The 23,375-nt window shown below is 37.3% G+C and overlaps 1 protein-coding gene across 1 annotated transcript in view; it reads left to right on the top strand.

The window, feature by feature from the left end:
• LOC125233555 (protein eva-1 homolog C-like) overlaps window positions 1–23,375 on the top strand; it is a 108,473-nt gene that overhangs the window by 78,151 nt on the left and 6,947 nt on the right. The window contains exons 4-5 of the mRNA XM_048139609.1: window positions 15,156–15,299; window positions 19,230–19,373. Of these exons, the coding sequence (XP_047995566.1) occupies window positions 15,156–15,299; window positions 19,230–19,373 (288 nt within the window). The remainder of the gene's footprint in view (window positions 1–15,155; window positions 15,300–19,229; window positions 19,374–23,375) is intronic.

Raw genomic sequence — 23,375 nt, 5'->3', positions numbered from 1 at the left:
CTTCAAATATTCAGGGTCACACAGATCATACGCTCTATTCACCAGCGATGAGACAACTGACTGCAGGTGGCGCGGGTGGTGGTGAGAAAGGGCATTCAAATACCTGTCAGTGTGCGTAGGCTTTCTGTAAACAGTGTGAGTTAGGGTTCCGTCCATTCGACCAATCACTTTCACGTCTAAGAATGGCAAACTGCGCTGTGATTCTAATTCGTACGTAAACTTAGTCCTTGGATGAATAGAATTAAGATATTGGAGAAGTTGCTCCACCTCCTGCTTACCACCCTTCATAATACAGAAAACATCATCCACATATCGCTTCCACAACTTCACTGCCCAAGGCTGCAGATCTACACTGGCCTCGATATGCTCCATCCAGATGTTTGCCAGAACCGGTGCCACAGGACTACCCATGGCAACCCCATCAATCTGGAGGTAATGTTTTCCGCGATACAAAAAGTAGCTCCCTTCCAAGCAGTTCCTCAGCAGCACCATTATTGTCTCCGACATGCCACTATCGCTCAGTTTCCTTCTGACAACTTCTAGACATTCTTTAACGGGAACATTGGTGAAAAGTGACTCCACATCAAAACTCACCATTATCTCAACTGGTTCCAGCGTTACTTCTTTGAGGATGTCTATAAAGTGACGAGAGTCCTTCACGAAAGACGACGTACCACCCACAAGCGGCTGCAACACCGATCCAACATGCTTTGCAAGATCGTAAGTGGGAGAAGAAATCTGACTCACGATAGGCCGCAACGGCACGTTTGTCTTATGTACTTTTGGCAAACCATACAACTTAGGCGGTAGCACAATCTTCGGTTTGTACAAACGATTGAAAACGTCTTCCTCGAAAATCTCTCTGCAGTCTCTGTTTGCCAAGTTGTATGGTTTGCCAAAAGTACATAAGACAAACGTGCCGTTGCGGCCTATCGTGAGTCAGATTTCTTCTCCCACTTACGATCTTGCAAAGCATGTTGGATCGGTGTTGCAGCCGCTTGTGGGTGGTACGTCGTCTTTCGTGAAGGACTCTCGTCACTTTATAGACATCCTCAAAGAAGTAACGCTGGAACCAGATGAGATAATGGTGAGTTTTGATGTGGAGTCACTTTTCACCAATGTTCCCGTTAAAGAATGTCTAGAAGTTGTCAGAAGGAAACTGAGCGATAGTGGCATGTCGGAGACAATAATGGTGCTGCTGAGGAACTGCTTGGAAGGGAGCTACTTTTTGTATCGCGGAAAACATTACCTCCAGATTGATGGGGTTGCTATGGGTAGTCCTGTGGCACCGGTTCTGGCAAACATCTGGATGGAGCATATCGAGGCCAGTGTAGATCTGCAGCCTTGGGCATTGAAGTTGTGGAAGCGATATGTGGATGATGTTTTCTGTATTATGAAGGGTGGTAAGCAGGAGGTGGAGCAACTTCTCCAATATCTTAATTCTATTCAGCCAAGGACTAAGTTTACGTACGAATTAGAATCACAGCGCAGTTTGCCATTCTTAGACGTGAAAGTGATTGGTCGAATGGACGGAACCCTAACTCACACTGTTTACAGAAAGCCTACGCACACTGACAGGTATTTGAATGCCCTTTCTCACCACCACCCGCGCCACCTGCAGTCAGTTGTCTCATCGCTGGTGAATAGAGCGTATGATCTGTGTGACCCTGAATATTTGAAGGATGAGTTGTCACATATTCAGGAGGTGCTTAGAAGGAACGGGTACAAGAATAAAAAGTGGCAACCTAGACGGAAGGCAAGGGGGAAACGTCCTGAGGTGTCCAGACAACCGTCATTTCTGCCGTATGTTAAAGGTGTGACGGATAAGGTTGGTACAGTACTTGGAAAGTACTCTATAAAGACGGTGTACACGCCATTATCCAAAGTTGCAGGAAGCCTAAGATCACCTAAGGACGTTATACCGTTTCAATCATCTGGCGTTTATAAAATTGATTGCAGTTGTGGTAGCTCCTACATTGGAGAAACTAAGCGCACCATAGAAGAAAGGGTAAAGGAGCACATCGCGGCTGTGAAAAATCGTCAGGTCAACAAGTCTGCCGTGGCTGAACATTTGTTAGAGTCAGGGCCAAACCACTGGATCGAACTACATGACCCTAAAGTCCTTTCCACGGAACGCCATTTCTACAGTAGAAAAGTGCGTGAAGCCATTGAAATCAAAAAACATCGCAATTTCAATCGGGACGAAGGTTTTAGGATCTCATCCACATGGAATCCTGTCATTAATAAGTGTAAGCCGAAAATAATATCGACAGTCGTTAAATCGAATATCGTCAGTGTTGTATGTCGACAGAGTAACATCCCTAGTGCGCAAACAGTTCAAGTTGATAATCAAAACCAAGTGCGGGTAGTTCGAAAAACTCGCGCGGCTGTCAGAAGGTGTTGATGTCATTTCAAGCCAGTCTTCTCCGAGACCACGGGGACAACGCCGTCCTTGAAACGTTGGAGGTCAGTTTAATATGTAGTTATACGCGATTAAGTCCCGGTTTTTAAAAATAATTATGAATAAATAATTCATTCATTCATACGTTTATGAATAAGGGGGTGAGACGATAAGGGGTGGATATATAATGATGGGTGATTTTTTATTTGGCGAAGTTGTTGTAAGAGTTTCACTTAAGTGTATTTAAATAAAAAACGGATAAAAGCTACAAGTGTAGTGTGGGCGAACCTTTATGTAATCAATCCCTGACTTCTCACAGACATAAGCTTAGTCTTATTTTTACTACATTGTTCCTTATATGAGAAAATGAAGAAGAATTAAGTGGGATATAGGGTAGTAGCAGCAGTGACTGTAATTTAGATAAGTAGTATAAAATGTTAAGGTGAAAACGAGAATGGCATTTACATTTTCAGTATCGGAATATTTTTCAAAGATTTTTCTACAAAAATAAATTTTATGGATAAACGTTAATCTGCGAATTTTGCATATTTTTCAAGAAATAGGTACAACATTTTACTTAATTAACACCGCTTTTTAACACGCTTTTATTAGGTCGTCGTGTATGTAACTATGTATGTAATGGAATCTAAGGAAGCTAATTTAACCATCTTCCAGGAGTCGTAGCGTAATGAAAATTGGCAGCTATATGTAGTTCCGATGACAATACAATAATATGGTACTGTTGAGCTGATCTGATGATGGAGTCGGAAGATATGAACTGGAACTACATGATGGAACATCGTATCATAGCCGTTTTTGGGTTTCTTAGAAAAGTCTTGTAATGAACTTTGACTACAATTAGGTTTCAAGGTCTGATGATGAAGCCGAAAGATATGAACTGGAACTACATGATGGAACATCGTATCATAGCTGTTTTTGGGTTTCTTAGAAAAGTCTTGTAATGAACTTTGACTACGATTAGGTTTCAAGGTCTGATAATGGAGCCGGAAGATATGGGTGTGTAATGATTGGTATAACTTTTTTTGTTATAATAACATTTGGTATAACAACATCTCGTATATATTTAAAGGATATAATCACTCATTTGACATAATTAACATTTGGTATAACCACAAAATATCTACTTTTATTTTGTATAATCATTATTTCGTATAACACTTATTTATCATAACCGTTATATGGTATAACTATCTATTGATATACGACTAGTATAACATAACTAGCAAACAGTATAAAACATTTCATGACTTAATTTTATTCTTTTTGTTTACATAATTATGTTTAAGGGTCACAGTTCTAACCTAACCTAACCTATTTTTCTGGTAGCAGCGCGTTGTGTGTAGGGGTCACAGTTCTAACGTAATTTACTTACCAGAGTAAATGATGGATCTAATTTATTGTACAATTGTATTTTTTTTAACTGTGCTTTAGAATTAATTTGTGTTATACAATTTATTTATTATCGGAAATAAGCATTATACGCAAAGTGTTATAATAAATGTTATTCGAAAAAATGATCATTATATTAAATAATAATTATACAATTTGTTAGTATATTATTTGTTGTTATATGATTCAATAATTATATCAAATGATCGTTATAATGACTAAAAATATATCAAAAAAAGTTATATCGATCGATACGCACCCGGAAGATATGAACTGGAACTACATGATGGAACATCGTATCATAGCTGTTTTTGGGCTTCTTAGGAAAGTCTTGTAATGAACTTTGACTACAATTAGGTTTCAAGGTCTGATGATGGAGCCGGAAGATATGAGCTGGACATGATGGAACATCGTATCATAGCTGTTTTTGGGCTTCTTAGAAAAGTCTTGTAATGAACTTTGACTACGATTAGGTTTCAAGGTCTGATGATGGAGCCGGAAGATATGAACTGGAACTACATGATGGAACATCGTATCATAGCTGTTTTTGGGCTTCTTAGAAAAGTCTTGTAATGAACTTTGACTACGATTAGGTTTCAAGGTCTGATGATGGAGCCGGAAGATATGAACTGGAACTACATGATGGAACATCGTATCATAGCTGTTTTTGGGCTTCTTAGAAAAGTCTTGTAATGAACTATGACTACGATTAGGTTTCAAGGCCTGATGATGGTGCCGGAAGATAAGAACAGAAAAAAGGGGGGGGCTCGAGGGGGAAGCATGAAAGAAAGATCAACGTAGTATTTAAAATAAGTTGGGTTAGCGTTTTCTTGCTACCCTTAAGAGTAACGAAAAGGGGGCTCGGGGGCGAAGCCCCCGCATAAAAGAAAGATTAACGTAGTATTTAAAATAAGTTGGGTTAGCGTTTTCTTGTTACCTTTCAGAGCAAACAAAGGGGGCTCGGGGGCGAAGCCCCCGCATAAAAGAAAGATCAACGTTGTATTTAAAATAAGTTGGGTTAAGGTTTTCTTGTGACCCGTAAGAGTAAAGAAAAGGGGGGCTCGGGGGCGAAGCCCCCCGCATGAAAGAAAGATCAACGTAGTATTTAGAATAAGTTGGGTTAGCGTTTTCTTGTGACCTTTAAGAGCAAACAAAGGGGGGCTCAGGGGGCAAAGCCCCCCGCATGAAAGAAAGATCAACGTAGTATTTAAGATAAGTTGGGTTAGCGTTTTCTTGTGACCTTTAAAAGCAAACAAAGGGGGGGCTCGGGGGAGGAAGCCCCCCGCATAAAAGAAAGATCAACGTTGGGTAATGGTTTTCCTGTGACCCTTAACAGCAAATAAAGGGGGGCTCGGCAAAAAAGAAATACTTAAATTTTGTTTGAATTAGTTGAAATGTTTTTTTTTATTTTATTATAAATGGGCTTACTCTTGACCACAGACTAGCCAAAGGCAAAGACGTGGCCTACGATGGAGTGAGCTCGCCCAGAAGATGCCTGTTCACTCTTGATTTGAAGGTTGCCGGGTTATATGAGCTCGGAAATATAGCCGCCGGCAAGGAATACCACTCCTTGGCAATGTGACAATATTTTCTAATCGAGTCAAACAAAATCCCACTAGCTGAGAGCTTCAAAACAATGTATGGCGAAAGCAGAGATGGGCAAAATGTAATCGACTAACGATTAACGATTAAAATTACAAGATTTAATTGCGACTGACGATTGAAAACCACGAATGATCAATCTTAGTTGTATAGAGCGCGACTAATTTAGTTGCAACTAAATTAGTTGCCGATTGATTTCGGACAACTAAATTTTGTAATCGACTAATTAGTTAGACTTATTTCTCGCAACTAATGTTGACAGACTGATTAGGACATCTTAACGAATGTTTAAACATATCATCATGTATTACCTACTTAAGATATTTTAACCATTTCTAAGGAGTTAGATCGGTGTTCTAACTATTATTTTGCTACTACAGTCACTTTGAAATTGGATTAAATTTCTCTTATCTAAGGGTAAATTAAAAATGGGTACTTTGTTTGTGCATTAGTAAAATAACATTAAAGAAACACAATAAAAGTACCCGGTTGACTGGTTTAAATACATTTCCAAAAAAAAATTGTTTGATTTATTTTTTGAATAAGTTTACAACCGTAAGAGTTAAGTCGCTAGTTTTTTAGAGCAATTCATTGTATTTGACCTAAGAAACCTTCCCTTAAAATTAACGGAATTCAATAAAAACATGGTGTATAATATATACAAAATATCGTGAAATTCGTTGTTGCAATTATATAAATTTGAATGTAGAATGCCGCAAAGAAGATGAACAATAATTAACGCTGAGAGTTCTTTATACTACAAAGAGGTTTAAATATTTTAATGACAACAAAATAGTGCGCGTAGATAATAGATAAACAATATGCAGATGTTTGATTCAATAGAACGTCTTATTATGTTTTGTCACCACGTGCCACTAAAAAAGTTTTACTATCGACAGAGACAGCAAAATACTGGTAATTTCTATGTCTAAGATTTACTCAGTATCGTATAATTCAAAGTATTAACATTGCAATAACATACTTAATTGTTTTGTTTGCTACTTGTGAACACTGCAGTTTTTCGCTATTTTTCGTTACAGATATATCGTTATAATATTGCATTGTCATTCAAGAATTACAAATTAAACGTGTATACGTAATTTTAGCTCAATCGGTCGAATATATCTACTTCAAAATAATCCACAAAATTCCACCCAAACCAACATAGTTACAACATACGAGTACCTCCAATGTTATATACATACCTACTTGTAGTTACATTACAAATAAGATATAAATGCAAAAACGGCCGACTGTGTAGTTTTAATGATATTTATTCGTGGAATTTAGTCGATTGAAACTAAAACTAATTTAGTTGTTAGTCGAACATTCCCACAACTAATTTAATCGCAACTAAATCAATCGCGATTGAATAATGACGATTGATATTTTTAGTCGATTGATTAGTTAACTAAAAAATCAATCGATTGATGCCCATCTCTGGGCGAAAGTATGTCTCTCTAATGTCTTCAAAAAGTCCGCGATGGCACATGTCTATATTGTCTATCTTTTACGGATAACTTACTAGGTATAAACATTTTTATGATAATACCGTAATACGAAGGTAGCCGCTAGTTATTATTAAGTAGCAATTAGCAATAAGTACACGTTAAGCCACAAATGGCATGTAAAATCCGCCTACTTGAAATAAATTTATGTATAAATGTTAAAAGTATTTTATTATTAATGACTAAAAAGTATAAAATAAATTAATAGTTTAAAAAACACTATAAAACACGCTTTTATAAATGCACGTAAAAGCCAAAAATAAATTATGGATCGTTCAAGTTGTCTCTATTTGTGAGCTGAAGTTTAAAAACTATGTGCTTTTAATTATAATATTTGATTGTAAAAGCGTGGGGCGCTGGAACAGGAAAGACTTTCTTGTAAACAAATACTAATCCGAACTTCCTGGCGTATGAAGTTGCATAAGAACATAACGTTTACATATGCCGCCTAAGGGTTACCAAAGAGAACCAAAGATATCTCGTCCACGAACAAGAACTCTGCATCCTGTCACTGTAGACACTTTCCCCTTTTGTACTTTGATTACCGGAAAAAAGCGGCGTTCTAAGTGTCGGTGACTGTCGACTCTCCTCGCTACTAGCGCATATTTTGTCTGAGTTCGACAAACTGGTACCTACTTTGAACACTGACTTTTTATTGATTTACTGTTTAATGTAGAACCTACTAGTCATGCTGCAACTCCAGTTAGCGCGTCAATCTGTGTAACCTCCTTCCCGTAACATAGCATAATTTAATTTATCAGCAAGTTATACAAAAAGTCTTTCCTGTTCCAGCGCCCCACGCTTTTACAATCAAATATTATAATTAAAAGCACATAGTTTTTAAACTTCAGCTCACAAATAGAGACAACTTGAACGATCCATAATTTATTTTTGGCTTTTACGTGCATTTATAAAAGCGTGTTTTATAGTGTTTTTAAACTATTAATTTATTCTTGTGGAATGCGATCTTCATTATTATAATTAAATTTGAATGTTAAAAAGTAAATTCTTTGTTTGACTTCCTTAAACGGAGATAATATTTTTCTTCAATAAGCGTAATCTTACTCTAATAATTACTTTTAGGTTTACCTTGTTTGTTGCAAATTCTTGGTATTTTTAATTTTTATAAATATTGTGGTTGCTTAAATTTACCTGTCAGAAACAGAATGGCAACTATTACATATAATAGGCAATAATTTACTCGATATAGAAAATTTCACGGAAAATGTAGGTAGGTATGGAATATTCTAGTAAATAAAAGTGATCAGTCAGTTGCGGAACTTCGGACCGTCAACATCAGCTCCTGAGGATGCTTCGTAGAGAGGCGAAACACGTGTCAAGTTGTGTATAAGTTTGCGTATTTATTTTTGCGGATACCAACGGTTTTTAAGATTAACATTATTCATTAATTATTTACTGTAACTCTGTTCATGTAACTATTTAGATCAATAAATATTCTTGTAAATCTACCATAGAAAATCGCGAATTTAAGTACTTGCAGTATGACTTTAAAGCTAAATTTTCAAATTTTAAAGCCACCCCGGTTCACCGTACTCAAAAATCATAGTAGTAGCTGGTGGTACCTACACTACCTACCTACTTGTTTGAGTGAAAACTTTTTATAACTAGACTTCTTTCTCTGTATGTTATCTACTTACAATAAAACCATTTATTTAGGTACTTACCCCTTATTTGCCAAGAGTGGCACTGAAACTTGAGTAGTTTCATGTGCTCTGCCTACCCCTTCATGGGATACAGGCGTGATTGTATGTATGTATGTATGTATTTAGGTACTTGAACATCATTTATATAATTTTAACCCCCGACGCAAAAACGAAGGGGGTAAACCCCTTGTGTTATGTTTGACGTGTCTGCCTGCCTGTCTGTCTGTCTGTGTGTGTGTGTGTGTCTGTCTGTGGCATCGTAGCTCCTGAACGGATGAACCGTCAACCGATTTAGATTTCGTTTTTTTTAGTCGGGAGTGTTCTTAGCCATGTTTCATGAAAATCGGTCCACTATGTCGGGGGTTTTATCAAAATTTTAATTTTGTGGTTAGGTTATGTAATTAATAATAATAAGAAAGTAAGTAACACTAAGCATAAAACATAAACTTATGATAGAAAACACATACGGACTCTTGAATAAATATCTTCGCTCACCACACTTATTTATACAATGGCGTATAATTAGAACCGTAAGGTCGGAAAATAGTATCACACAAACAAATGCCCTTACCGGTAATACTCTCCTCACACCAATAAGGGAAAAAGGAACGTTCTCGACCGTTTAGCCTCGCACTTCCGTTACAAAACACTCGGACTCCACTAATTAATAAATGAACACTCAAACGAAAGCTTTTACCGTATTGGAGGTGTCAGATTACCGTGCTAATGGGAAGGGTTGAATCCGGCCTACGTAAAACAATGTTATAACCGTCTAAGGGTAAGGGTTCTTTGGTTACTAGGGAATTTTACCCAATACCTAGAAGTTTGTATTGCGGTATTTTATGTCAATTCAAATAAAAGAATGGTTGAATAAATAGTTTTCTCAAACATGGTATGAAATATTGATGTTATGTGCCTTATAATTGGCAGCGAAGTATAACGTTGCAGGTGCGGCTAGGACGATTGATAGATAATGGAATTTCATACAAACCTTGCAGGCCAAGGCCGGCAAAGTCCTCTTTTTTAATTTCCAAACACAGATAATTGTGACATAACATCCAGTCTATATGTCTTCGGCCGGCAACCCCCTTTGTCCCGGCCTCTGTAGTAATGTACTATTGTTTCAAGCATACTCGTATTTATAATAAATAATAATAAGATCAGTGCGGGCAAGACCGGCATACTTTATTTGAAATAAAGTTTGAGTGGATAAAACTAGACTATTAAAGTAGTCTGGAGTGATCCGCATGGTCCTATGGGCTATCAAATTTTATATTCTACATAGCTTTTATAATACTTTGGTGAATTAAAGTAAACTTTTGTTATAAAAATCACTTTTTATTAAGGCTCGGCGGGTTGACCGTCCCCACGCGCTGAGTACGGAAAGACCGTCTAGTTCTCGCTGTCGCGTAATTTCGTATGGAAATAAGTATCGAAATCATGTTCATTGTTATATTCTGTAATAACAGGGAGTAATGTGATAGACATTAAAACAAATAACGTCGCTATTTTCAACATATCAGCATTTTTCTATTTATAAGGCAAGACCGTCTTATGTCCCGTAAATGAGGTTGATGACCTTCTTTTTTCAGGTCCAGACAAAAGCAAGGAAACTTATAATTAAAATTAACCTACAACGCCTGTTTATACTCGACTTATTTCCCGTAAAGCCTAAAAAAGGTGCCTTACTCTTATATGCCGGTCTTTCCGACTAGGCACAATTTCGAAGTTACATATTTCAGGACATAAAACAATAAATTGAACGCGTTTTAAGAGCATTAATTGTATTAGACAGGAAGACCGATTATTAAATTTACACGTTACATACATAATGCACAAATATTCCAACTGCTTCTATTTCATTTTAATTTTTTGCGTAACCTTGTTGAACTCGATGGTCGAGTTCGAAACACGAATCAAGTTTTTGTTAACTAGTGTTCGTCCTAGGGATATCATTGAAGACCAATGGATTAAGGATGAAAAACTGGTACATACCTTCGGAGGTGTAAGAAGTGATAGATATATAAGTACAAAAGTTGTATTCAGTAGACGATCTTTCTGGGTAGACGGACATCCCGACACTGACCTTAGTATATTTTGAAACAGGAGTGCTTTGTTGGTCAGTACACAGAGCCGACGTGTATAATATCAAGCAATGAACACGTTTTCAACACACTTGCGAGGAAAGAAACGAAAAGTATGAATGAGATTTTTCATCACGCTCGCTCGTAAACGGTGTTACTACATGCCTGTATACTGATACGTAATGAACTATTTTACCGCCCTAGGGCGGTAAAGTGAATACCTGGATGGGCCTTCCACGACCTGTCAAAAATTACAAAATGGCGGACGAATGTTCGAAATGTCAGCATAGGTATTTCAATACATTTTGTTTAAAATTTGTTTATTACTTCGTGAGTGTGATGAAGAACGTTGTGTATATCACGGGCGGCTGAATTTCACTTTCCGCCCTTAATACACATAGTATATTTAAAAGTCCAAAATCTGACACGCTCTTAAAAATATCTACCACGCCCGTGGGAAAAAAAAAACTCATTTCATTACCTACGCCTCAGTATGCTAACGTAGGTAGGGTACAAGTGGTACAACACCTTTTACGAGCAGGTCTGATGAAAATTAATAAATTAAAAGTGTTTTTGATTCGAGGAAAAACAATCTAGCTATTGTAGCAGTAAGCCTTTACAATTATATCTACGAAAACTGTCATGCGTGACGGAAAACAATAAAAATAAATTAACGTAACAACTTTAAGGACTTGACTGGAAGTATAGGTATAGCGCCATCTCTCGGTGAATTCGTTAACTAATATTTATTTACAAATTTAAATAGATATTTTTAGTTGTAATATTTATTTTTTACAATTTCCTTCAAATTTTTTTTTCCAAAACAAAAAAATAAATAAAAAATAGTTTAAAACCTAGTAATTTGACATTAAATTTACAGTTTGCCCACTTTAATATCTAATAAAATATACCTTCAATTTGTAGAGGTTACCAATGTTCATAATTGTTCCTTTCAAATCGATAGCATAAGTAGTTCTCGAGATATTTAGTAATGTGACAGACAGACATACAGACAGACGGACAGAGCGGCACCATAAGGGTTACTTTTGTACCTTAATGGTACGGAACCCTAAAAACGGAACACAGTGACGTGGTTTTTTTATGTGATAAGCAAGCTTTAAGGACCTCACCCTATGATCATCATCATCATCATTCTCTTGCCCTTATCCCAGTCACTTGGGGTCAGCGCAGCATGTCTTTCTCATCCATACATCTCTATCACTCGTCATCTCATCATTAACTTGTTTTAGTTCCATATCATGTCTCACACAGTCCATCCACCTCTTCTTCGGTTTTCCTCTCCCGTTACTTCCACCACCTTCCACATTCATTCGTAATATCTTTCTCGTCACATGCCTTTCATCTTTCCGCATTACATGTCCATACCATGCTAGTCGATTCGGTCTTACTTTTTCTACTATCGGTGCTACCTCATCCTATGATACTAAGATAACATAGGTAATTACGTACTTTCCAGAAACCGAGCTTTCCACATATTCTGTATCAGAAATTAATAACTGAATAAATAATAATTTACATAAAAACTGATTTTAGAAGTAATGTTAATTACAAGTGAAATAATGGTTCCCTTTGGGCTCATGAATTTTAATTATAATTCTGAGTTGGATTTTAAATTCCATTATAATTTACAATAAAATAATAATAACGGGCTTGTTCAGAGACTTTTGAGGACCCCGTCATATATTATGATGACCACTCTATTATCACAGTACAATAAAGGATCAAGAGCCCAGGCCCGCCAGACCTTCCTCAAATTCTCAAGGATGAAACTTTGGGAAAATGTAGAGTTCACATCGGCGTTTAATGTGTGCATATTTTCTAGTTCGGCCCATCGGCCAATTTTTTGCTATCAAGTGATGAAGGTGAAAAAGAAAAGTGCTTACTTTCCTTAAATTCTCAAGGCTGATTTTTATATATGTGTTAGAGCACGTTGTTAGAAATTGGTTATCATCAATGCCAGACCGTTTCCGCCGGCCATAACTTTTACCAGACGCGACAAAGTTGACAAAAAACGACTCTAACTTACCTCATTTTCTCAAGCCTGATTTTGATATATGATACGCAGGGACCTGTAACTAGACCGTTTGTAAGCAGCCAGACCAATCGGATGGACCCAACCATCCGCCAGACCGACTTAAAGTTTCGATATGAGCATTAGTAGAATTGGAATATTCCGGGTCTATAAAAGCTAAAAAACTTGAATTTTCAACATTAAGCTACGTGTATATTGTATACTTGATGTAATAAGCGACTTTCAAAAATTTTACTTCTAAGGAAATAAAAAAATGAAAGTTTATATGTGGTGCAAGATTAATTTTAAGCTATGAATTTTATTTACACTGCGTAAGTACATGTGTATTTTATTATAAATATAACTTTTACCAGACGCGACAAAGTTGGCAAAAAACGACTCTAACTTACCTCATTTTCTCAAGACTGATTTTGATATATGATACGCAGGGACCTGTAACTAGACCATTTGTAAGCAGCCAGACCAATCGGATGGAGCCAACCATCCGCCAGACCGACTCATGAGGTAATGAGGTAAAATGAGGTAAGTTAGAGTCGTTTTTTGCCAACTTTGTCGCGTCTGGTAAAAGTTATATTTATAATAAAATACACATGTACTTACGCAGTGTAAATAAAATTCATAGCTTAAAATTAATCTTGCACCACATATTATAAACTTTCATTTTTTTATTTCCTTAGAAGTAAAATTTTTGAAAGTCGCTTATTACGTCAAGTATACAATATACACGTAGCTTAATGTAGAAAATTCAAGTTTTTAGCTTTTATAGACCCAGAATATTTCCATTCTACTAATGCTCATATCGAAACTTTAAGTCGGTCTGGCGGATGGTTGGGCCCATCCGATTAGTCTGGCTGCTTACAAATGGTCTAGTTACAGGTCCCTGCGTATCATATATCAAAATCAGGCTTGAGAAAATGAGGTAAGTTAGAGTCGTTTTTTGCCAACTTTGTCGCGTCTGGTAAAAGTTATATTTATAATAAAATACACATGTACTTACGCAGTGTAAATAAAATTCATAGCTTAAAATTAATCTTGCACCACATATAAACTTTCATTTTTTTATTTCCTTAGAAGTAAAATTTTTGAAAGTCGCTTATTACGTCAAGTATACAATATACACGTAGCTTAATGTAGAAAATTCAAGTTTTTAGCTTTTATAGACCCGGAATATTTCAATTCTACTAATGCTCATATCGAAACTTTAAGTCGGTCTGGCGGATGGTTGGGTCCATCCGATTGGTCTGGCTGCTTACAAACGGTCTAGTTACAGGTCCCTGCGTATCATATATCAAAATCAGGCTTGAGAAAATGAGGTAAGTTAGAGTCGTTTTTTGCCAACTTTGTCGCGTCTGGTAAAAGTTATGGCCGGCGGAAACGGTCTGGCATTGATGATAACCAATTTCTAACAACGTGCTCTAACACATATATAAAAATCAGCCTTGAGAATTTAAGGAAAGTAAGCACTTTTTTTTTCACCTTCATCACTTGATAGCAAAAACTTGGCCGATGGGCCGAACTAGAAAATATGCACACATTAACCGCCGATATGAACTCTACATTGTCCCAAAGTTTCATCCTTGAGAATTTGAGGAAGGTCTGGCGGGCCTGGGCTCTGGGTCTATATGGCTACTTAACTCCCGCTCCCCGCTGAAAGTGCCACCCACCCGCTCTCCTCACAGTTCTTTACCGCCTGTCAAACGCGACCAATCATCTTGTCATGTCTTACTCATACAAACATGGTACGCGTTCACCTACACGAGCTTAGACTGTGCGTGTAGGAACGCGCCTTTTTAGGGTTCCGTAGTCAACTAGGAACCCTTATAGTTTCGCCATGACTGTCTGTCCGTCCGTCCGTCCGTCCGTCCGTCCGTCCGCGGATAATCTCAGTAACCGTTAGCACTAGAAAGCTGAAATTTGGTACCAATATGTATATCAATCACGCCAACAAAGTGCAAAAATAAAAAATAGAAAAAAATGTTTTATTAGGGTACCCCCCCAACATGTAAAGTGGGGGCTGATATTTTTTTTCATTCCAACCCCAACGTGTGATATATTGTAGGATAGGTATTTAAAAATGAATAAGGGTTTACTAAGATCGTTTTTTGATAATATTAATATTTTCGGAAATAATCGCTCCTAAAGGAAAAAAAAGTGCGTCCCCCCCCCTCTAACTTTTGAACCATATGTTTAAAAAATATGAAAAAAATCACAAAAGTAGAACTTTATAAAGACTTTCTAGGAAAATAATTTTGAACTTGATAGGTTCAGTAGTTTTTGAGAAAAATACGGTAAACTACGGAACCCTACACCAAGCGTGGCCCGACACGCTCTTGGCCGGTTTTTCATATATTTCATCATCATTGTCCGAGGTGTGTTGACAATAATACTATCATTATATGTGATTATTTAGTGATGAACTCCCGTTACTTACAGATGAGTTCCGGAGCATCGTGGCCTGTGAAAACCAGACCCTGACCATCGGCTGCAACCCGTACTCGAGGATTGCCGTGTACGATGCTGAATTTGGACGCACCCTGTTCTCCACGGAGTGCTCGCAGAAAGGAATGGCTGACGAGAGTAAGATTTAAATTAATAAATATTATAGGACAGTCTAACACAGATTGATTGAGTCCCACGGTAAGCTCAAGAAGGCTTGTGTCGTCGGTAAGTGGTGAGGCAGGCAGGGTTACTACGCGCTAGGCCAGCCCGGTTGTCAGGTTTATTGTAAAACTTATTGTACTACTCGGAAAATTGGTCCAAAAACCAATATAGTTAATATAATAAGGCCTTTTAATAGGTATTTCTATGAACTCTGTCGCTCTATCGAGCTTAATCCGTTGCAGATCTGCGATATTTCAGTAAAAAAATGACACTCTTATTACCTAGCCCTTCAATTTTTGACGAGTCATGGTTGCTGCTGCACTCGCTGATAAAAGTTAGAAGTGATGCCAAGTTGTCTCAGCGTCGATTTCCGCAAACTTTTCTTGTCAGACTGCGGTAGACTGTCAGTCGACGCAATAGACGTTATGGCCAATGATAATGAATAACGATAGTACCTAGCCCACAGTAATACCGCTGTAAACATAACCGTAATCCGTATATGTAGTATATTCGCCGCACTTGCTCAGCGGTGCGTGAAAATATACATTGCATCAACTAATTTTCTTACAAAGACTCAATTTCAGTTCTAGGGTGAATTCATTTTGGTGTACATAGAACGAAATGTAGTATGCAGAAGTGAATACGAGTTACCTATCTAATGACCTCACTTCCATAATTGTTGGTTTTATCAGGAAAGCCACATAATCCTCCTTCCTCCTCCTTCCTTCCGATCCTTTACTAGGGTTTCGGTCTGAGAATTTAAATAAAGGATCTTACAGTCTATGGAATCTGATATTCTATAAACTGTTGGAATAAATTCCAGGTGTGGTTGGTCTATAGATTGTATGTAACTGGTAATCGGATAATGCAATGTATGAGGTATTGTAACTAACGCTTGGGTTTTTTAGTGAGAACTATTTTTCTATAACATTTGAGTAGATATACCACTTTTAATTTAAATATAAATCGCGTTGCTTAGTTTTAGTACTTACCTATTGAATTTTATTATTTAAAGTTATTTAAATAGTTACCGGACAAACGGTATATAAATCTTTATTTCTGAAATCAAGAAACAACTGAAAGTGCAAGTGTGTTAAATAAAAATGTCGCACGTATTCTTGAACAGGGATGGCGCCTTTGACTTTTTAAATATTTTTTCTACTCCCGAGTTGTTACTCGTCATTTACGGGGTCGTGCATAGTTCTTTAAAACCCTACATAAAAGTCTATTCCCCAAAACAAGCGTCGGCCGGCTTTCCGCGCATGCGCGCAGTATCGAAAAAACTGAAAACGCATTGTATGGCTCTGTAACCATGGCAATGCATTGTTATAACGATACTGCGCGCGTGCGCGGGAAGGCTTTGGGCAGCTGAGCTGACAGTGCAAACCTTTGCGTCAAAATACAGGAAACAGTGTGAATTTCACGAAAGTTATTCAAGAAAACTATTAAAAACTAAGTGCGTGGTCGTAGAAAAACTATTATATGCAACGGTGTTTAACTGAGTCAAAAAATACTCATGTCGTCTTAATAAGTGGCGTAGGTAACAATTTTCGGCTTCGCCTCAAATTCACCACTCGTATTTTTTGACCTCCTTTAAACGCCTGTTGCATAAAATACTATTGAAGAATAAATACATAGTTAATAGTTCCCTATTTTTATCGTGAGTCGTTGATAGGAACTTTGGCGAAAGTCTCTCTATTTGTCCGGTTTTCTAACAGGTAAGCACTGACCAATTTTTATAATCCCAAACTTACAGGCGGTATTGAACCCTTAAATCTAAGGAGAAACTTCGCCTCCTTATGTGTGTTCTATCGCCTGTACCACAGAATATATAATAGTACAAGTACAGAAGGCTCACTCCTTTGATGTTCACAAAACGCCTCCATTCTAAATTCTTACCTACATTAACAAACGGACCGCACGCGTGCAGACGACATTGAATTCTATTGCACCGCGCCAAGGTCGTCGCCACTGAATGGGCCGCGAACTCGCGGCCGCCGGCATGTACTTGTAGCGCGGCGAAAGGATCGCGGAGTGAGCCGCCCCTGTCTGTACTTACAATGGGTTGTGTTCTGAGCAACTGTTTGACATGATGCCAACGGCCACTTTTCATCATCGCACCGCTCGCCATTGACAGGGCGCTTATCCGCACACCTTGCAACCTAAATGGTCGTGCACCGTGCGGTTTTAGAGGAATATCCTTCCGCGGACGCTCCGGCTGTGGAATGGGCTGGGATGCCGAGGTATTCCCGATGAACTACAGTGTGGGGTTCTTCAAAAAAGGAGTGTACAAGTTTCTAATGGGTCGGCAACGCGCATGTGACACCCCTTGAGTTGCAGGCGTCCATAGGTTACGGTGACCGCTTTCCATCAGGCGGACCGTATACCTGTTTGCCACACGTGGTAAAAAAAATGGTTTTATTTTTGTATACGTACCTCTATTAAATAGAGGATAAACAACAAAAGATAAATTTTTAATTTTTGTCTTTTTTGTTGTTGAAAAAGCCTTGCTGTATGTTGACGGACGGACTTTTGTGACGGACAAGCAGCTACACAGAACCCGATACTGAAACCAATTTAGTATGATATCGCTGTTTAGCCGCTTATAATAACCTCAATTTCTTTGTATTCTTGAGCTGCAAAGTTTTATAATTTATATTGTAACCTATTCTACCCACTTATTTATAAGCATTCCCAACAACTGAATCAACTGAATCAGATATAGGTAATCCCCGATGTACGATTGAAGAATTAAAAAAAAAAAAAATGACAACCCTAAGTAAATCTTGATTGTGTCTAGACACGCTTCGCTCGGATCTGAACACTCCTTTAAATGTCCCATTCTGTTATATCTCGTACCTACCGTATTTTAGTTCCAAAACTGCATTTCACTGCTACGAGACATATTAATTCGTCCCATATATTACCCGTTTAAGTTCTGTTGAGAGTAAACTTTGTCTTTCCATATAGTATGTATTCAACATTTTCAGGATTTGCTTTGTATTTTGCTGTGAACTCCAGTAAGGTATTCGATTCAGACTCAATGGTACGTACTGAATCCCTAGGGATGTAAGTTTCATTTGCATTTTAGTAGTGTGATATTCAAGGGCGGATTCAGTTTTGTATTCTGGGTGAGAGGGAGGGGGAACCGTGGTCAAATTATAGGTCGGACCTCAGGGTTTATCAATTATCGATTCCAGTCACGGAACTTAAGAAGGTTAAAAAAATCAAACTATAATACCTATTCATTAGTTTCTTTCGTCCCGAGTCGCTAAAAAAGTAACAAAGCGGCTTATTATGTCTGCAAAATATTCCAATGAGACTGCAGTTCTTTTGAAAGTCTGCTTTGCGTTGTTCAGTACCTTTGCCACGAACTTGGAATTGATGTGACATAATTATTATCTATTCGATACCATGTCAGTCTCTTACTTTTTTAGCATATCACTCGCACTGGCAGATAAAATTGTATCCAATCCTCGCGACCTTGTAGTAAAGTAAACACTTCCTAAACCTTACACCCCAGGTGGGTAAACCTCCGTATTTTCGTCCTACTCCGGTTTTTAATTTAGCAGCGCTATTAGTTTCGCGTCAGGTGTTCGCGACGCGACTCTCGCCACCTGATTGATGGCTGGCCCACTTGTTCCTGCCCTCATTCATGTACCTTTAATGTGTACTTCCATTTATGTAGCTACCTGCACGTCATACAGGGTCATTAAGAAGACGTAAGCAAGATCAAACAGAGTATGTTTGAAATTGACTTTAATTTATTTTTTCTTTGAAAATATTTCCGAATTCCTATATTACCTTTAATTAATTTGTGTTAAATTTAACGTCCCATATCCCATAGTAAACAACCTACCTATTGTTGAGCGTACTTTAAAACGTAATCACCTTTTTCTTACGCAGATTGCAAGGCGCTAATGGCAGGCAGCAAAGTGATGCAAAGTTGTCACGGGAAGAGAAGGTGTGAGGTGCTGGCTTCCAGAACAATCTTCGGGAACCCTTGCAACCGCACCAACAGGATGTACCTCAAAGTTGTGTTTGCTTGTGGTAAGAAAATTTGTAGTTATGGGTTATACTTATGGATGTCTTTATGCGGTCCGTCCATTTTCGTCTTCAGGGTAAAGTTATCTTATGTGCATGTTGCATTTCATTTGTCAAAACTGATGTTTTGTGTTGCTTTTAAGTTTATGTGGATAAAATTGCGAGTTGTAAAAATAAGACATTTGCAAGACAAAAGGTGACAAGTGTGAGTATTTCAAGTACATACCAAAAAATCACTACTTTACAAATGGTGCACAAATTAATAAATAAAAAAAATATACATAAACACGTCACACATTTTCAACATACATATTTTACATTAAATTTGAAAATTCAGGCAACCATATCAAATTCTTAAATCTCTTTTTATGAATCGGGGGCCCTAAAAATTTAATTTTATATTTACCTATACAAACTCCAGACCGATAGTAACTACATTACGACATAAAAGATTAAGGATTTTCAATATTTTCATGACGTTTGCTTTTTATTCATGTTATTAAGAGTTTCTTTTGCTATAAAATCCAGAAAAATCTTTCTTGTTTTAGGGTAGCGTGATGCTTTCATCTGCATACTTGCGTATACATAATGAAAACACTCTTTACGACTTCTGATATTGCATAATATTTATAAATAATTAATCTTACGCCTTATTGCTTCCGGATTCTTCTTAATTTTTAGCTATTCACCGAATGACATCTGACCCGACAACGATTTAGCCAGTCCATACATATGTAGAATTGAAAGAATTGTAAGTGTTCTTTACAATTATTTAAACCGTTTCAAACTCTTCGTAAATATAGCGGTGCAAAGCCGCTATGTGTTCACGTGTCATATCGACAACCATCGGGATCGAAAGGAAAATTCAATGCGGTTCTGTAAACATTGAATTTTTCTCTTGCACGGAAAAAGAGTGACAGTTTATAAATTGGTTCCAGGCGTACGTTATTTTCTTGTTCAAATTACATAAAAATACGTAAACTTTAGTGCTTAATGTTATTAAGCAATACAGGTTGATTTCAAACTGATAATTATTTATATTTTCTTATCCAAACCGTGGTTTTGGTCCCCATGGTCCTCCTAATTTTGTCAAAAATATATACAATAAAATTGATAAAATTTGCTTAAATTGCCTACCTACACGAACGTTATTTACGTATTTCGAATATTTTATTTTTTAAAAAGTATAAATATTTTATACCTTGTAAAATGCGATAACATTTAAATTCGATCTAAATGGATAGCTAGCGGTTTATGGAAAATAAACAAAAACCTATTTTGTGATTGGAAACGGCGTCATCTGACTGGTTTTAAAAAAATTACGGGTTGTGAGTAAAATAAAGTTACATTTCATGTAGCATGTGAAAGTTGAATATTGCCAATTGTTGTTAGGTATAGTTACAACGCGTCAATCTATGATATTCTTACGCTCGAATAAGACATAATTTTCAACACACGTGCAATAAAATAATTGTGAAAAATTAATATAATTTCTAAAAATATTAATAAAACTTCATTTTTTTCATGCAGAAACGTCTGCGAGTAATATTAAGTAGGTATTTTTAAATTAAAATGAAAAAATCACACCTCCGACAGGATTCGACCTGCGACCTGCTGGATTGCCAGTCTGATCGAGGCCTACTGATTACCTATGTGCGATTTTTGCCATGATATCCCTCAATTCTTACACGCCTTAGTGTAAGGCCTGAGCTCATACAAGTGTCCTGAGTCGACGCTGCGTTGCTCGTCCGCCCCGCCGAACGCTCTGCACCCAGCTTCCACTGAGGACTTGTCTTACACTAACGCCGTGTCTTGCGTGGGCGACGGTCGCGCGACCGTCGCCGTCGCGTTTCATCGCATCGTCTACTTCCATATCGATAAGGTTTGATTTCGTATGCCCACGTAAACCACGGCGTTAGAGTGGAATAGTAGGTACATTTATTTGTGGGAGTGCTTAATTAACACTAGAGTCTCAATTTACATTGAGTATTTGCCAGTAACAATGTTGCACCCGTGTAAATAGATACCTATTTATGTGTATATATATATCATTGCTCGCAGAGGTTTCTGCATTTTTTTTAAAGAGGTTTCTGCGTGATAAAAATAAGGTGCTAAGGCATTTCATAACTCTCTACGGAAAAGGCTTTTTCTATAACTCCCGCTATGCTTGCGTGCAATTCCACACTTAGGTACTAAGAAAATGTGACGGTTTTTTTTGTACAACTTATAACAAAACAGGGGTGCTCATAGATGCCTCTGAAAATGTTTCTTCTGAGCTCGATGTTCAGTTTATCGTAGCATCTTTTAGATTAAGTAATATTTATTCTGGGTAAATATTACAAAAATGGACTGAAAATCTTTACGATTTGTACAGATCCAAAGGGGAAAATACCTTTGAAATCCTTAATCTTTAATATTTTAAAAATGGTCGACATTCTCTATGGAATTCAGAGGCCCAAATTTATTTCTCCGGTGCATTTAATTTTGCGTTAGCGCAGAAATTAATTACTTCTGATAATGTGATTAGCTGCAATGAGGCCGAGCAATTTGTTCTTAAAAAGAAATGTAATTTGAAGCGATTTATAACTAATAAGAATACCTACATATAAACAAATCTAGAAATAGCAATGGGAGGGAGTAGATACATGCGCGTTGCCCACCATATGCAATACCTTATTATTGATTTAAAAATGGCAATTCAGTAGTTACACCTTTTTATTCGAAGCAAGTTCTTGACTATTAAAAAACACTGATTCAAACTTTCACGATTTTTACACATATTTAAAATTGCAAACGGGACTTAATCGCGTATTTACTATGTTTTAAACACTAACCTCCGAGGTTTCAAGGACGGCATTGTCCCCGTGGTCTCGGAGCAGACTGCTCCGAGAGCTGCTGAAAACATAGTAAATGCGCGATTAAGTCCCGTTTGCAATTTTAAATATTAAAAAACAAACAAAAGTTCGATTATCTCACCACACAACTTTTACTTGATTACCTGACTTATTTATTACTTGAATACCTAATTTTGTAGTGGATAGAAGACTTTCCATTAATGACCAGGCACGGTTAAATACATATATACCCGTCATCTACTTGACCTGCTGGTCATTTTATATGCATGAATTACGTCATTCACAAGCAAAAGCGGATTTTCTACCTACTACTTCTCTTTCTAAGGATCAGCGCGCATATCAACGCATTGAGTCAAGAGACCACGTATGCGCGGAAATCATTAAAGGTGGACGACCTTTCAATGTAGTACAGTCGATCGGTAAAGCGCATTATTCATGATTAGACGACACATTGTTAAGAGTAAAGTAATAATAACAAAAAATAAAACCGCCTTCAAAAAAAGCGTGTTACAAAACACAGAGAAACTAAAAAGCCAAAAATAATAAACCTTCGAATTCAGATTTCTTATCGGATTGCAATAATCTAAACATCCAAATTATAAACAAATCAATTATTTTTGTAGTCGGTACCAGACCTGTTAGTCGCCTTGCTATTTCCTGTTTGCCCCACCCAACCATACGCAGGCTGGCCCCGACTCCAAAAATAATTGATTTGTTTATAATTTGGATGTTTAGATTATTGCAATCCGATAAGAAATCTGAATTCGAAGGTTTATTATTTTTGGCTTTTTAGTTTCTCTGTGTTTTGTAACACGCTTTTTTTGAAGGCGGTTTTATTTTTTGTTAAAAAGTTAATTTATTTGTTGATTTTTAGTGGTTCCTAGTGATATTATATGTATCAGTCCGAATATATGTACAGTAGTGAAAGAATTATCCTTTAACTCCTAACCGTTGAGGAGTTGACCTTCCATCATCAGCTCAGCCACATAAAATTATTACCATCAGGCGTAAATACTGGTGTACCTTTGAAAAATACACTAAGAACATTACATGTGCCTATAACATTTGAAGAGTTCCCTCGATTTCTCCAAGATCCCATCATCAGACCCCGACTTGGTGCCAATGGGACCATCTCGGGGTTATACCCGTTCGA

The sequence above is a fragment of the Leguminivora glycinivorella genome, chromosome 14 (assembly GCF_023078275.1).
Source record: "Leguminivora glycinivorella isolate SPB_JAAS2020 chromosome 14, LegGlyc_1.1, whole genome shotgun sequence".
Lineage (NCBI taxonomy): Eukaryota > Metazoa > Arthropoda > Insecta > Lepidoptera > Tortricidae > Leguminivora > Leguminivora glycinivorella.
Note: the sequence above shows the minus strand (reverse complement) of the source record. Positions and strands in the feature narration are given on the sequence as shown.